At 41.5% G+C, this 17,505-nt stretch overlaps 1 protein-coding gene across 1 annotated transcript in view; it reads left to right on the plus strand.

Annotated features, from left to right (window-relative positions):
* The window catches only part of znf385c (zinc finger protein 385C), a 288,504-nt gene that overhangs the window by 67,484 nt on the left and 203,515 nt on the right, over nucleotides 1-17,505 (plus strand). Inside the window, exon 2 of the mRNA XM_079564655.1 lies at nucleotides 14,734-15,066. Within this exon, the coding sequence (XP_079420781.1) occupies nucleotides 14,736-15,066 (331 nt within the window). The 5' untranslated portion in view covers nucleotides 14,734-14,735. The remainder of the gene's footprint in view (nucleotides 1-14,733; nucleotides 15,067-17,505) is intronic.

Here is a 17,505-nt window from a genome sequence, read left to right on the forward strand (position 1 = left end):
AGCCATAAAAATAGTTCTTAAAAGGCACTCCAGTGAAAATCTTTTGGCCAAATTACAAGCCCAGTGTTTGAAAGTGAAGCAGCTCTTGTGTTGTGACTGTGGTTTGTCTGGGTCTAAGTATAGCTGCTGTTGTATGAAACCTCTCCCATCGTCTGTGGTCACGGCCGAAGGACCAGGGCCAAATCGCTTGTGTTTCTCTGCTGCTAACTTTAGCTGGTTTGAATGGTGCAAAAGCCTTGAGTTTGGTGGTTTTTGCAGAATGAATGGGCCACACCAGGAGGCTTACAGGGCTGTGGCTGTGGACAGACCAGCTGCTTTCTGAATTCATTTCCAACACATGAACAGAAATGGGGGGAAGGAGGTACAAAGCCTGTGTATTTAATACACAATGCACTATGCCATAAAATCTCAAAAACCTTCGGACCTCAGCTAGGTCTATACATAAAAGACTCATGTGAAGCCTTACAGAGCAGATGGGTCTAAAAAAGATAAATAAGAAGAATGGAAAGAAGGATGGGATTGTATCTGTGTAAAAAAAATGTTTCACATGAATACGTTTTTCTCTTCATACACCGTGGTGGCAAGACAGTCACAGCAATAGTATGCACAGTTGAAGCTGGACCCAACTGGCGATCTTTTGGTCCATGTGCCACTGTCCTATGTTTACAGTAGCTAATATTCTCACATGATCTAACTTATAGCTTCCGAGATCAGACGAGATGTAGGTAATGGTTATGAGAGAAGGAAAATGATCACTGATGCCTCATATGAAGAAAGTCAATATCATGCATTATACTGTATTTCTAATCTTCCAATGCTGGCTCTGATCCGAAGCCAGGGACCTGCGTGCTTAGTGCCAGTGACATCAACTGTCTCTTATTTCGCATTCTTTCTTCACAAAGAGGACATAAAATAGGACAAGAGTGTGACCACTTTTTAATCAGGTCATCGCCGTAAGTCATCAGGTTGTGGAAATGTTCATATTTCAAAATCCAATTTTCTAAAGGTGTAATTTTGAGATCCCGACTTTGACGTCAGTCTTGAATGACTGACGTAACTGCAGTATAGTGGGTCATTATTAGCTATATACTAGAGTACAGCTGCCCCCAACTGATCGGGAATTATGTACTATTATGCTTCTGACTCATTCTTTTCAATCCAAGGACCTCAATACCGGTCTACATTTTTACTAGACCGGTATTGTAGGTTGCACAGATTACATATATACACACACGTATTTAAAGGGCCTTTGTTATGCATATTGTTGATCCCTGATCATTTTCTTCATCTGGCAATCGAGCAATCCTGCAAGTTCAGTCTGTCGAATCAAAGCTCCGGATATGTTTTTGATGAGAGAACCCCTTTGTAACACGGGAAATAGTTCTATGAAGTTGATTTTGCACAATACCCCCCTTAAAGTGGTCTATGTGCATGGAATGGACATTGAGTTAGGATGGCTCTTTTAACCTCTTAACCCCCGCCTGAACCAAGCACATTTTCTCCAGTTTGACTTTACCCAAATCGAAAAGCTTCTTGAAAAATAGCGAAGGCGAAGAAAGTGAGGCCAATTCATGTGAAGCCTTAGAGAGCAGTTGGCCTAGAATCAACGAGGATGAAAATGCAACAAAAGAGTGACAAAAATGTGACAAAAAAAATGACAAAAATGTGATGAAAAATGACAAAAAAGTGACGAAAAAGTGACAAAAAATGTGACGAAAAAGTGACAAAAAAGTGACGACAAAATTACAAAAATGTGACGGAAAAATGACAAAAATGTGACGAAAAAGTTACAAAAAAGTGACGAAAAAATGACAAAAATGTGACAAAAATGTAACGAAAAAGTGACGAAAATGTGACAAAAAAGCCACAAAAAATTGACAAAAATGTGATGAAAAAGTGACAAAAATCTGACAAAAGTGTAATGAAAACATAACAAAAAAGCAACAACACAGCAACATTGCGAGGAAAAAGATCCGTTTAGATCAGTTTTGTGGGTCTTAGCTTTCAAATGAGGCGTTGCTCTGGCCTATGGGCTGTGACCTTTTAAATTTGAGTAAAGCCGAACTGGAGAAAATATGCTCGGTTAAGCTTCCTGTGTGTTTGGCATTATATACTAAATCCAAGCCGAACGTCCTGTAGTCCAAGTTCTCTGCATTTGACCCATCCTTCTACTCTGGGCACTGGTGGACCTGGTCCGAGGAGTAAGACCTGCATGACTTGGTGGACTTTTATGTTGTGAGGAGCGATCACGAGCCACTCTGCCTCTGTGCCACCATGATTTACTGATGAATTTTCACCCTTCACTGATGAAACATCTCGGCAGCTGTATAAATTTCCCCAGATGAAGCCCTGTCCCTTCGCCGTTGTGCAAAAGCAAATACAAACACCGCACCAGTAAACAGAGCACTCCTGTGTGTCAGCGCGGGAGAAAACGCATCCATCTGTGCGCTGTTCACTTTAATGTTTATTTACTCTGCCCCTGGAGCTGAGGTGACACTGGCTGCAAAACCCTCCTTATTTACTGGAGTCCATGTTCGACATATGGAAACAGTACTACATTGTTTTCTGTTTTATGTTGGCACTTGATGTCACTGTGCATCATATTTTCAAGACTCTTACCAGTATAAGTCTTTTTTCTTTGTATGTAAACTAAAGACAAAACAATTGAGTTATAGATTTGCGTTTGCGTATTCCCCCCTTATAAGTGAGTTCTGGAGCAGATGACGTCCCCATAACTTTTCCTAAAGCGTTTCATGTGCTTTGTTTTCGTGCTCATGTTTTATAAAGATGTGATTATAAAATGTAAAGTTCATTTTGCAAAAAGGCCTCTGAGACAGGCATGAGTAGTCTTTTGATTCACTGTTATAATTTATGGACTTTTTTTCTTCTTCTGGCGTCACTTTCATAATGTGTACTCATGACCGACTGCGCCGACTGTGCTCTTCTCTTTATTAATCAAAGAGTCCGTGATCACTGTGTAATTATCCTGATTTAACAAATGAAGTCTGCGCCTGGAGTATTGTCAGCATTGAAGCTCTCGGCACAAAGACACAAATCTACAAATGCCCTGAGCCTATTCTTACAGTCGTACAGGGACAATGTGCTGGTAATGGCAGTAATGACACATTATCTCACCAATTACCCCACCTTTTTGTGGACCTTCACCATGATGTTCAGAACCTTTCGAGGTCTCTTTCTTTGTTCCCTGTCAATTTGTGAACTCAAATGACTCTTGAATTTGGATTTTGGCTTGTGAAACTGAGTGAGAAAAGCAACCCAGACGAAGCGGGAACATGCAAACTCTACACAGGGTTTGCTGTGTAGAGTTAATGTGAAAGAATAAAAGCAGTTTGCATCCAACTATTAATCCAAATGATACTGTACTGTATGTATGTGTACTTACTGTACTTGATACGGATGTTATTTCAAATTACAGAGAGATCTGGGATGGTCAGTCTTTATGTGTTTCAAGCTCCATCTCACTGCAATTTTAGACTTCATTCATTTCAATCAGAGATAATTTCATGTTCATTCAATTTATTTAAACAAACTATTCAAAACAATCTGGCCTGTCTGAGCACAAGCTGATTTTCAGAAGGTTCTGCTTTGTAGAATAACAACACACACATCAGGTCAACATTCAAACACACAGGAGCACACACAAAGGAGGATCGCTCTGGTGTGAGGCCACAGCGCCCATTACTGGTGGTTGCAGCGATAGGCCAGAGGTTTCACCATAGTCTGGTGAGGTAGTTTTTATGGTCAGGGGACTCCGTGGCAGGCGCTGGTGAGCTCACAGAAAAAGGAGTTTTGAGCCATAGGTGTTCGTGAAGTCTCACATGGGTAGGACTTGTTTGTGGTGGATCTGGACGCTGAACGCTCAGACCTGGACCAGATCAGACAAAGAGACTGATGGGAAGTTGCTCAGCAAATGGAAGCAGAGCTTGATTCCATGGTTCAGAGCAAAGTTCTGGAAGATCAAGACACCAGATCTTGAGAGATCAGTGGATCTTGTACACTCTGTTATATAATCTTATGGTTCGAAGATTTCCTTTGTTGTCAGCATTAGGAGTGTTTTTTCCCAATTTAGACATCATTGAATCCAATTTCGGCCTATTTAAAACCCTTTTCATTCCCGGATTTGATCTTGGTCTGGGCCTGGTGGTACCTGAAACAATCAATCAATCCATTTTTTTTTTGACTTGGTGCTTGGTGTGAAGAGTTTGAGAACCACTGCCATGCAGAGCTGAACAACTTTGGAAAAATGTTGTATTTTGTACATTTCGTGATTAGATTTTCCATTTTGGTTTAAAATTCCAATGATTAAGCTCACAGTGCATATTATACGCATCCAGGAGCATTAGCATTTGAGACTGAAGACTGAAACATGACCTGCCAAACTAAAAGAAGAAGAATCTCTTACATTTTAGAAGGGGTCAGCCGGCTTTATAAAACACTATGAAGATTCTGCTGATACTATACTATACTATAGTTTGATGCTATTTTGTCAAACCAGCAGCCATAGTGTCCTACAATATCCCACTTTTATGTTCAAATGCAATGCAGAGTCAGAGTGATGTGGTGCTTCTGAACTTTAGTTTCCTCTTGATTGCGCCTCTAAGGAGCGGGTGGTGCTTTGGTGAGTCTCGTATCCTTAGCCCTGTCTGAACCCGGTTGATTTGCGCTTGTTTGTCGCCGAGCTCTGCCTGTTTGCACGGACTGATCTCCATATGTCCCTGCGACAGTGTGCAATGTGGCCGAGACTTTAATCTCTCGGTTCCACGCTCTCTTTCATGTCCAGCGCTCCTCTCGTCAGGATGTTTACTGTAAAAGGTTTTAAAACTGTGGTTAGTGTTTGCCATGGTTTCTTGTATGCTCAGATGTTTCGATTTTTGAAAACACTGACCCAATGAAGCCCAATCGAAAACCAAAACAGTCAGGATCTATAAAACAGTCTTTAAGCTCTGGAGATTAAAGCCATTTCATGTTGTTTTGTGTTGCTCTTTGGTGTCCGAGCTCGTACCCTGTGGAGGCGGCCTGACTCATAAAGGCGTGCAGAGGAGAGGAGCCGTCCTTCAGGGTGTTATGGAGGGGGTGCAATGTGGCCTCGTCCCGCCTCTCACAAGAGTTGGGAGGGATGAGGGTGAGATGCAAATGATTTAGTTCTTTGAGAGGACAGAAAGAGGCACAGACAGAGAGAGACTATAGTTCAGTGCAGCAATAGTGCTCTGCAAACCTTACCCCTGTCCCGGCAGCTGTGGCTGGGCGGGGGTCTACAAGGTGGGCTGTGGTTTTAACATGTGGTCTTGAGCTATTTCTGGTTTAGATTCAGATCAGGCACAGAGAAGTTCATTTTGAAAGTGGGGTGTAGGCCTGGGTTTGGCCTGAAGACAACATAGAGTTTTTCTTTTTCTCATTTCGAACTTTCAAGGTTCACTTAGTCAGACACTGGGATTAGAGATGTGGAATTCTGACCAAATGAACCTTGGCAAGACACTTCACACACCTTGCCTCCAGTATCTTTGTATATTGGTGTAATAAAGAGAGTGTGAATGGTGAGTGGTTCCTTACTGTAAAGCGCTTTGGGCCTATATAAGTATTACTAATCCTGCAGGTGCAAACTGTTGTTGTGTCCTTGGGCAAGACCCTTCACCCACCTTGCCTCCAGTGTCTCTGTATATGTGTGAATGAGAGTGTGAATGGGTGAGTGGTTCTTGCTGCTTGTTCTCATTTTCTGGTATTACTCAAGTTTCACCCCTTCAAATTTAGTCCTGCATTAGTTGGGGTTTAGTCTTGTCGAAACCCAATCTCCTTCCTTTTGTCCTGGTTGAAATATGATTAGTCCAGATTTAATCCAGTTTACTTTGGTTCAGAAAGATGAGTTATCTCAGCCATCATCTTTGGATCATTGTCAGGTCTACAGCCAATTCTGCAGCAGCAGTAACAGCACCTCGTTTGGAGTAAAATGGAATTTATAGTGTGTTAAGTGGTCCTGGAGTGGAAAGCGTTCCTTTTTTTTTGTTCAAGCTGAGTTAAAAATGAAAAAAAAAAAAGTCAATATTTTCCATGTTCATAAATCATATTGCTATATTTATTTGTTGTCATGAAGGGAAATGTGCTCATTTTTTTCCCATATCACCCAGCTCTACTTGTGAAGAAGAATATTGTCTAACACCATACACTTCCACACTAGGAAAAAAAAAAAGTATGGCCTGAGTCCATTCATAACTTACACTCACACCCCCCTCTCTTCCCAGCTGCAGCCTGTGTGGCTGGGTGGGGGTCTCCTCTGAGGCGGGCTGTGGGTGTAAGCCGGTTTGAGCTGGAGAAAGTTTGCTGGTATTCGAGGATCAGGCCGCCGCAGACACTAGTTCATAAATAGTGTTTTTATTGCGGAGCTTCTATCCCGGTTGAGCCCGGCTTTTCACCGCCATCGCACCAGTGATTGATGGCGGGTGAATGTGGAAATATCCCACATGTTAAAGCTGGCATGCATCTTTCCTTTTCGACTATCCCACTGTGGGACCGGGAACATGCCCTCCGCCCATGGACGTCCTGTAGCGACATCGACTTAAATCTGCTACAGTAGCCTTTTTATAGGCGCGACGTGCTTCTCACAACACGGCATAGCACTCAGTAAAAGCAAAAATCATAAACACCTCTTGGTATGTTTTGATCCAGGTGGGTTTAAGGCACTATAAAAAAGCTCTCTATTTAGCAGAGTGGAAACCAAAACCACCCAGATGGTCCTTTATAGACTGTAGCTGTGACTGTGAGCTGCTCTTCACACGAAGGACAACTTTAGGCCTCGCTGATGCGTCTCACTCTATATTGCTTTTCATAATGCACTATTACAGAGCTTTGCAAAAATACTATATAGCTCAGAAATATTACACAAAAGCAATACAAACGCTCCTGCCCGAATTTCCACTTGAAATAAAATAAAGTCACTGCATTTGGAAATAATTTAGTCACAGGTTAACATGACTTGATTAGTTGTTAAAATAAACATTTTATTCTGTAGTGCACGCTCAGTGGAGCAGGTCATTGCCAGTCATCAGGTCACATTGCCAAATACACAAAAGCTCTCTGTTTCCACCTTCACTCACAGCTCCCTTTGACAGTTACCTTCTTCAAGGCAGATGTTTGGTTTTGTAATAGAAACCGTCGAGCCCCATGAGGCGTGTAACTCTGCGAACAGCTACAGCAGCTTAATGAGAACTTAAAAAGGCCATCTTAAGATCTGACTTGTTCTGTTAAAGCAGGAGATTTATGTCTTGTCTTCTCACTTATACTCTGTGTGATTCCTCTCCCTCATCTCTAATGCAGCAGCAGAACCATCAGCCTATTTAACAGTGTCAAGAAAGAACGTTGGGCCGCATTCACGAACGTTCACATCACGTTCTTGCACAGAAATTTGCTCTTAAGGCCTTCTTAGGAAGATTTTTGGCATTCACAAAACTTTACTCTCTAAGAACAAATCCCAAGAACAGTCAGGAGGGACTCTTATGAATAAAAACACCTCCAGTTCTGTTCACGATCTGCTCCCAACATTCTGAGTCATATATATTTGTACATATTATATTATGAATTAATTAATTCCAGAATGTAAATATCCTCATCATAAATTACAGACATAAATTCATACAGAAATTAGTTGGTAATTGTACGACTGTACAGCTTGACCCAGTATGATAATAGCGATTTAATGTAATCCTCTAACAGCAATATCACATGTACTCTACTTTTATTAATGTACCATTGTATTACTGCTAAAATGTTTGAATGCTGCCATACACAAATAATGCAGCATTAAATGCGCTGCATGAACGTTATTTGATAAAGACGAACGTGGGCCTCGATCCTACGACCTTGTGTTCCTGAAGTGTGTGCGCTACTCGAGGAGCTATATGGACAGAGTGTTAAATTGCCGCCACATCTATTTAAGGCACCGAGCCGCGAACAGAGAAGGAAAACCCTTTTGCGATTTACAGGTTATAATATCTATTTAAACATTTTGTAATGAGAGCTAATTCGCCCAAAGGTTTAGGTGGATCCTTGAGCACGAGGCGCCGATTATTGTGCTGTTTTGTTGATTATTTTTCATTTGGGATTCGTGTTTGGTCATCCATTTCCTCCTTTACTGCCTTTTGTACACTGCCCTTTTTTGTCCTTATATGGTGATATATGCTAATTAGAGGCGGTGATATATGCTTAGAGGCAGTGATATATGCTAATTAGTCCTCACGCGTATGTGCTTCCAAATTGGGATTCATAAACTTGAGAACAAAGTTGTGAGGATTTTTTCCCTACTCAATAATGTGTCGTGAATCTGGCACAGTTTCTTGACACTGCCTTCGTAAGAACGGATTTTAAGAAGTTTCTTAAGAAGATGTGCATGAATGAGGCCCAATGTTTTCCCCAAAACCTATGTCATACGCTCTCTTCATCATTGCTGGCATCTTTCCTCGTCAGAGTCCATCACGAAAGTTGCTTCCTTTCACACAAACTATTGCACCTCGATCATTTGTCTGGACCTACAGTATATTACCGTATGCTATAACTTGACTTGTTTGAGCTTTCATTATAATATTGTTCCCTCATGAAAAACACAACTCACTCCATCTCTCCACGAAAACTATGTTCCATGTTCTCCGTGATGGACGGGGATTGTGAATAATAAGGAGTTGGGTTGCTTCATCTTGTATCCATTCATTTCCCATTTGTGTTTGAGGTCGGTGCTAATTTGGTAGCGGCTTACAGCGCAGTCTGGCAGCGGTGCGGCGGGTTGCGCGGTTAAGGACCTGGGAGATTTGCTCAGTCTGTGCCAGAGCGGAGTGTCGCGAGCCGCTTTTGAGAAAACAGCGCGCGGCGGAGGCTCTTGAGTGCTCCCAGATTGGCAACATGAATGGTAGCTTTCACGGACGGCCTAATGTGTTTCTGAGGGCTGCCTGTGTCTGTGGAGGGAGAGGGAGTTTTGCATTCATGCACGTACTGACCGCATCACAGACGTCACTTTGACTGTGTGCATTGAAAAGTTAGGCTGTAAATAAGTCAAAATAGGGAAGAGAGGCAGGAAGGAACTCTTAAAAGCTTTGGAAATAACACAAGATTCAGAAATTCCTTAATATAATCATTCTTTAGGACTTCCTCTTCAAAGGTATTGGTTTTGACTGCAAATCCTTTTCTATACAAGCCACACATGTACAAGCAAAGCATCCACAAATCTCAAGGGGGGCCCAAGAGCAAATTAAAGGCCATGTCTGAGGATATTTAATTTAAGTTGTAGATGTAATTGCCCCTGTTGGGAAATGTTGTGTCTGATTTTACCCATCCTTCAACCAGTGCCTCTGGACAACCTGCCAGGAGCGCCCGGGTACCCATCTTAAGAGCTTAATTAACTTAGGATCTTTGTCAGGAGCATCCACCTGAAATATTACCGTACTGCCCATTTTTGGGGTTTTGGACTGTCCTTGCAAAGGCCTACTAAACTGTGCCTAACTTTTTTGTCTAATTTTGGAAGTGTTATTGTTTTTTTGTCACTTATTTGTGTCATTTTTGTCACTTTTTTGTGGCCTCTTTTTGTTGCTGTCTTGTTACATTTTACTGTCTTGTCGTTTTTTCGTCACATTTTTCTTCCGTTTTCATTCTCATTTTTGTCGCTATTTTTAATGCTTTTTTTTCCAAGAAGCTTTTAGATTTGGGTAAAGCCAAACTAGAGAAAATGTGCTCAGTTCAGGTGGGGGTTACGATGTTAATGCAAACACCCGATGGTCTGTGCATCTCAGCGAACTTCAAGACCCACCTTCAACTTATCAATATAAGCTGAAACCCAAGTAAAGTTAGTAATAATTGTCTGCTTTCAACTTATGATACATTTTGCAGCAGCTTCACCTTTTTATATTATCCATCCATCCATCCATCCATCCATCCATCCATCCATCCATCCATCCATCCATCCATCCATCCATCCATCCATCCATCCATCCATCCATCCATCCATCCATCCATCCATCCATCCATCCATCCATCCATCCATCCATCCATCCATCCATCCATCCATCCATCCATCCATCCATCCATCCAGGCCAGCTAAGAGACACAGTTTCTCCAGCATCTCCTAAGTTTGCCTAGGACCACCTGCTACCTCCTCAGGTTACCAAGGAAAAGGACCTGGAGGCGTCCGAAACGGATGCCCTAGGGACATCAGTTGGCTCCTCTTGATGTGGAGAAGAAGCGGTTCCAATGCTAGCTCCTCTCAAGTGACTGAGCTGGTCACGAAACTCATTTCAATCGCTTGTATTGGCGATCTTGTCGGTCATGATCTCGTGATCATTGGTGATAGTAGGCACGTAGATTGCCTGGTAAATCAAGATCACCTCTTTCTTCCCCACACTCCATACGTTACTTAGTTGTGAATAAGACCCTGAGCTACCCTTTTTAAAGTATGTTAAAAACAGGTACAGTTTTCCCCAAAGGGTCAAAACAATCAAGTGATATTTGGCCTATAACAATGATTCATGCAACCCACTTTCACCATGGCTCCAGTTGTCTGCTCCTACAGATCGAGCCACACCCTGAGTATGTGCTTCTGAACATAATGAAACCTTCAACACAACACATGCCTTTGCTTCACTTTTACCATGTCGTAGCTCGGGGAATGCATTATAACCATTGGCTCTTTGGAAACATGTCAGAGGCTACACTCAAACCTCTTCTGAGCCACTTTTCCCATCTTTTATTTATTCATAAGACATGCAGCTTGTGAAAACAAACAGCATTTCTCTGGCTACATGCCCTTATGACCACAGAACGGGCACGATGTGGAAAAAGAAACTTGTCAAAGCATCAATTTTAACATTCAGGTCAGTTTTTCAGCTTTTTCCTCACGCTTTGAGTCTGGGAGGAAATGTACTTGATGGTGTTATTTCCATAGCAATAAGATGTTTTCCTCTCCATACTCTCACGCTGAAACGATACTTGAGAAATGTAGCAGTTTCACAAGTGCTTAGCCAGCCTATACCATGCAATAGGAAGTTAAATTTAAACACAGAGAAATCCCCATAATGCATTATTTATTAATCAGCCATTCATCTCATACATCTGTTTCAGCAGCTAAGGTAAGCCCAGGTTTCCCTCTCCCAAGACACTTCTAATAGCTATAGTTATTTTGGAATCTTGCGCTTTATGCACTTTTCACTTCGTACGTATATGCAACGTTACAGACACAGTGCAGGCTGATTCAGAGCACAGCAGTCCACTTTCAGGTGAAAAGAGGATGCACTTTTAGTGGTTGAAAATAGTGCACTAACCTAAACTTGCTTTACCTTAATGGTCCTCAGATGGAGTGGCAGTGGGACCCATTATTATGATGACACGCTGCAAACCCAAATACAAACATTGATTACATTTTTCAGTTTTAATCTGTTAAAGTGCATATGACACATTAGACATTTTTTTTAACCAGGTTTCTTTGGTTTTACTATTTTTTGTGACGTTCATAGTTTCACTTCCTTATTGGACACAGACAGGAAGTGACGTGGATAGAGGCAACCAATTTTGCTGTTGTCGTGCCAACCATATTATGTCAATGGGAAATGAGTCAAACTGCTGTGGAACTTAACCTCTATCTATGTCACATCCTGTCAGTAGCTTAAAAACTCAAATAAAAATAACTTTTCTGCCCAACATTTCCTCATTAAAATTGCTGCTTCACTGAAATAAAATTTTACGAAATATGCACGTTAAATTCTTGTATCTCGGTGACCGTGGGTGTTTTGAAAGGGGTCGAAAGGGGGTTGAAAATGATGTATTATCCTTTGATTATTATTGATTTGAGCTGAATAGGCCCATTGAGCTGAAATCATAATAAAAACATTAATTTTTGGTCGATAAATATTCAAAGAAATGTTTGGGGAGGCTTGCGACACACTGAAAATGGTTCCTTAATCCACTTTTGGATCCTAACTCACCAAAAGGGAGCCTCTGCTTTAAGCTGTATATGAATACATACATCACAAGCCCAGGTTTTCTCTATGTGAACATCTCGTTTCAAAGCTAAGAACTTCTATAGTTCAGCCACTGAGCTGCACTCGCTCTTATTAGGACTTACGGATGTGCAAGTATAGGAGAGAGTGTCTTTTTATTCATGTACAAACTGATTTTAGATTTTAAGTTAATCTTTGTGAACATGGATAGGTCAGGCTTGTATAACATTTGTTGATAATCTTGCATACTATACCTTGAATAAATATGGGAAACGTTAAAAATCCCTAAAAAGTAAATATGTCTCAACCTGAGTGGAGTCTCGGATGAGTCGGTGCACACTGATGTTTGACGAAGCTCACCTCCTGAGTAAGTCGCCGAATCACACCATTACATTTCCCTTCACACGTTGCAAAGCCAGCACAGGTGATATTTATTTTACATAAGTGGTCCTTGGAGAGCCACACTGCAGCACTCTGTCTCCCCCAAGTGGTCCCTTCACCGCTGCACCTTCCTGTGTCCTACCTCCTTTCCTCTTAGCTCCTCTGTCCCCCCTGACATCTTCATGTACAGTGACAGTGTTTGACTACAGCAGGACAGGGGGCGGGGGGGCTGCGTTCCTCTCGCGCCGGGACAAAGCCGCTGGAACGAGGGGTATTCCGTATGCGCCCGTGTGTCCTTTGACGTGTCAGGTTTTGGCGGACGGGCTTTGTACGGCGGCTCAGCGGGGTCAGGGCGGGTCAGACTGTGGAAAATGATAGCCCCAAATCAGCAGCGGCGGCAGAGAGAGAGAGAGAGAGAGAGAAGGAGGGGGGGGCACTCAGCAGTGACATGTAACACAATGGGAGATGTGTTTTGTTTATAGAGAAGCAAGGAAAAATGCATGGGAAACACAAAATTCTCAAATGTTAATTCACTGTGACATTTACATGTTTCTTCCTGTGTGCTGTGCTTTGTTCAGCACCCTACTGCACATGCACCAAGCAACAAAGGCATACTGGAAGTCTGTGCTTGTACAATATCAATGTCAGTGCAATCTGAAAATGGTGGAAATAACACACTAAAGTCAGAATTTACACAAAGTAAATGACAGGTAATGGATGGTTAAAGGCACTACATCTAATTGCAAAGCATTTGTATCTCATGAGGCTAGTTTTCTAGCATTTCTGTGACAGTGATCCTGAAAAGTGACACTGCTAGTTGTGAAATGTGCTTATAAACTTGTCCCCGTGAAGGGATATTACAATTATGTAGAAAAGTTAGCAATGAGTTTGGACCACAACTAACTTTAGTGGCTTCCTCTTTCATTGTTTGTGTTAAATCAGCTATAAAACAATCAGGTACATTAACTAATGAACTTAATGGAAAGATAATGGACTTTAGGGCTGAAAGATATATCGTATCGATATATGAACATTCAAGATATTAATATCGAAAAAGCAAGATATCAATGATATAGAATTTCATCAATAAAGCTGTACTCTTTTGTATTTTGATGTTTTATTTTTCTGATAAATGCTTGGTTTTCACCGAACCCGTAGTTATATCGTATCGAGATATCTGCCATAAATATTGATATATGACATTCTGTCCATATCGTTCAGCCCTAATGGACATAGAAGGTTAATGTTTTCCCTTTTTACTGCAGTGATTTTAGTGATGAAATCTGTTTTAGTGCAATAAAATACTTCATACACTCAACTTTAGGTTCATTGATAGTATCGGAATAGTTCAGTGCCAAAAATGAACAACTGTTCATTTTTCAAAAACAAGAATGACGTCTCAATCAGTGACAGGTCCAACTGACTGAAGGACAACTTCTACCACAAGGCTGTCAGGAATATTTTTATTTTTGCATCAAGGGTTTGAGAGCAACACATTTTAATTCTGCTCTGGCACAAGCACCATAATAAATACTTTTAAAAGTTACATTTTAAATGTATTCTTGATTTCTTTCTATATTTCAAAGGGGCTAGATGCAAGTTTGCCATTTTGTACTCACTACTGCCACCTCAGGTCATACGTGTAGCTGCACCTTCTATATAAAGCTTGTGCATGACGGCAATTCGGACACAAAGTAACAACTTTTTGAGTGACAGTGCAGGATTTTAGAGGCGGTTGTGGTGAACAGGTCTGGGCTCATTCTACACATTAGGACATTGTTGGAACATGTAGGGGGAGGAAAATACTTAATTTTAACATTTAAATAAAGTTATTGTCAACTTGAACTTTACACGACTTAATCCTTTCTCAAATCCCGCCAAGTGCATGAACTTTATTTTACATCATAACAATACTTTAGAAAAGTCTGCTCCAAAGCGAGTGCACATTAGCACAGCAGAAAAGGTCACAGATGTCAGCCTCCGCGTACATACATTACCGTAATCTGTGATGTTAATATAGGTCAGAATGCCGAGAGCCAGGGAACAAAATGGCGCTCATCACTAACAAAACAAAACAACGGTAATGAAAAGGACAAATGTCAACGATGTGCTCATCTCAGACCATTATGTACCAGGGGGATCGCGGGGGAGAACATGCCTAGGATTTCAGCAATTCTGAGCTCAATGTGTTCATCAGGTGCCATAGCATGTTAGTATTAGGCACAATAGCATGTTAGTGTGTTAATGAAAGCTTTTTATCACTTCATGCTTTCTGTCTTTTCTCTACATCGACATTATTTAAATGCATAAAATATCCACTTTAACTTGACATTCCCCTTTATATTGGCCTGTGTCTTTTATACAGGTATGAAGCGTCCGTTCAGCTCGTCGCTCCTCCTAAACCCGGACTTGGACCGGACTGGCTTCACCTCTGCCCTCTCGGTGCAAATGGACTCCTGCTGCGACGTCCAAAACGAGACCGCGCTTCACCAGGACCAGGTCCAGTCGTCACAAGGGGGCGCTCTGTCCGCTTCTCTCTACCGGCCCAAGAGGGAGAGGAAACTCCGCAGCTACACCTTATGCGAAGTGTGCAACATCCAGCTCAACTCCGCCGCCCAGGCCCAGATACACTACAACGGCAAGGCGCACCAGAAGAGGCTGAAGCAGATCAGCCATGGGAAGATCCCGGGCGGCACAGGTAGGACCGAGGAGCAAGGTTTAACTCGGCGCTTGGTTGGCGATTTGTGAATTATTCAGTCTGTGCAGCAGTGTCTCTTGTTGGAATGTGCTTTGGTCTTGAAGTTGATGTGTGATACAAACAGCAAAATGGGGATGGATTTGAGTGAGTTTCACACTGGATGAATTGTGTCCCAGGCTTTTCTGTGTAGAGGACCATAAGCTTTACTTCGTTTACTCCCTAACTCTGGGGTTCTTGGACATTTTTGGACAAGGGACCTCCCAAGAACATCCTACTCTCACAATCACTGTAGCTTTACGATGAATGCAGGAGTTTAAAACAATGTGTAAAAGCACATATTGGTACTGGTTAATTGTTCTTACAGGATTTTCTTGTTGACATTGGCTAGTTGTTTCTATCAACAATAGCTGCATTTTGTGAATGAAATTTTTTTCAAGGACCTTCAACACATGGTACAGTTTGAGAATGGCTGCCTTAAGCCCTTTAGGATTAGGATCAGGGTTAACAATGATTTACATCCAAATCTCAAGCGTATTGACTGGAGAGTTTACAACATATATGCCAGTGTGATACCTCATTTGAAACCCAAGACCTTCTAGTTTCTGAAAATATGTGTGAGATCTGTGAGTGAAACACAGCTTCTTAACCCTAATCATATCCTGAATAGGGTTAACTAACCCTAACCTTAACCCCCTGATCAGAGGGGATGGCAGGTAACAGGTTAAGTGAAGTGCTGTTGTTGATTGTTAGTTTTTCTCATTAGCTTATCTCCTTACTTTAATAGCGTTTTATGTTCAAGATCATCCAACATAAATCTTCTCACAGTCATAAAATTTAAGTCAAGTTACACCTGTTCATCCATTGGTCCCCATACCCCTATTTGAGAAACACTGGTGGGGTGTTCGAGGTCTGCAGTGGTCTATCCAAAGTGTCTATGGAAAGAACAGTGACCAGCGGCAGGAGACGGTCCTACATTAAATAAATTCTTCTTTTGAAAGTTGGCCGATCTTCTGCTCGTTGTAATTTGTTGCATGTGGGACATAGACTATGAAAAACATGGACGTAGCATCGCTATTAGCTGCGGGACGCTTCATAGGGAATGGGGGCAGGCTCCAGAAGATCCTCACTGTATTGGACACAGGCTTGTCATTCTTACCTTGATTTCCTTTTGCTACTTTTATTTTCAAAGCTGGCTCCAAAAACACAGCTCAATTGCTAGCATGAATGAGCTTCAGTTAGCCACTATGGGAGAAGCCATCCTCAATTACTACATCACTATTCCACAGTCTATGATGTGGGATAAAATATGGTTAGTGCTGTGCCTGACTGGTGCATTGTCATTTTAAAATAGATTTTTGGCATGTTTTGATTTTTTTTTTTACCAAAACCAAACCAAGTTTTATCGGACTTAAAAACTAAAACTCAACAGAGACCCTTTGGTTATGTTTAAAATCACTGTCGTCCATATTTGCAGCTCTTGCGGGTCACTCTGAACACTTCACCACCTGATATTACTCAACAACATGTACATATTATGTTAACTGTCACTGTTTGCACGTATTGTCACATTTTACTTGCATTTTTCAATTCAATGGTGCCATGCTGATTCGGTGCCAAGCTTGGATTCAACACAAAAGTGAAACGAACTGGATTGCAACTCGCTAAAATGTGTTAGACAAAGGCCCTGTTGTTGTTATTGTTGCTTGAAAAGAGGAAAGCACTAAATCTGGCTTTTTTTCTATGAATTGGGAAGTATCTCCAATCAAATGTCCACTGCACTACAGGAAAATTCCCAATAGTTCCTTTTTAGTCCTTTTCCCCCCTTGTTTTAACGCAATTTGATGGAACGAGCTGGAACGAGTAATCATTATCTTTAAAGGAACTATACAGGGTTTAAAAATGTTAAAATTATGTATTTTCCTCCCCCTACATGTTCCAGCATTGTCCTAAGGTGTCAAATGAGCCCAGACCTGTATTCACCACAACTTCCTCTAAAATCCTGCACTGTCACTGAAAAACTTGTTACTTCGGGTCCGAATTGCCGTCATGCACGAGCTTACAGAGATATTTCAGGATCCCTTTAAGTTCAGGACCTTTTAAGATATTTCAGGATTTTTGATTTTTGATAACTAGGATATGAGGCCCTATGTCAAAAATCCTGAAATATCCCTTTTATATAGAAGGTGCAGTTACATATATGACCAGAGGTGGCAGTAGTGAGCATAAAAATGACAACTTGCATCTAGCCCCTTTAAAAGCAGATTGTTGTGTACTTTTTCTTGCATTTTTTGGGACTTTGGCACCATGCTGATAACCAAAGCCAAACCTCTGTGCCAAACCTGAATCCAATAAGAGCGAAACAAATTGGATTGTACTTGGTAAATTGTGTTGAGAGAAAGCCCTGGGCTAAAGAGGCGAGCGCAGAGGAGGAAAGCGAAG

Source organism: Gobius niger (assembly GCF_951799975.1).
Source record: "Gobius niger genome assembly, chromosome: 10".
Classification (NCBI taxonomy): domain Eukaryota; kingdom Metazoa; phylum Chordata; class Actinopteri; order Gobiiformes; family Gobiidae; genus Gobius; species Gobius niger.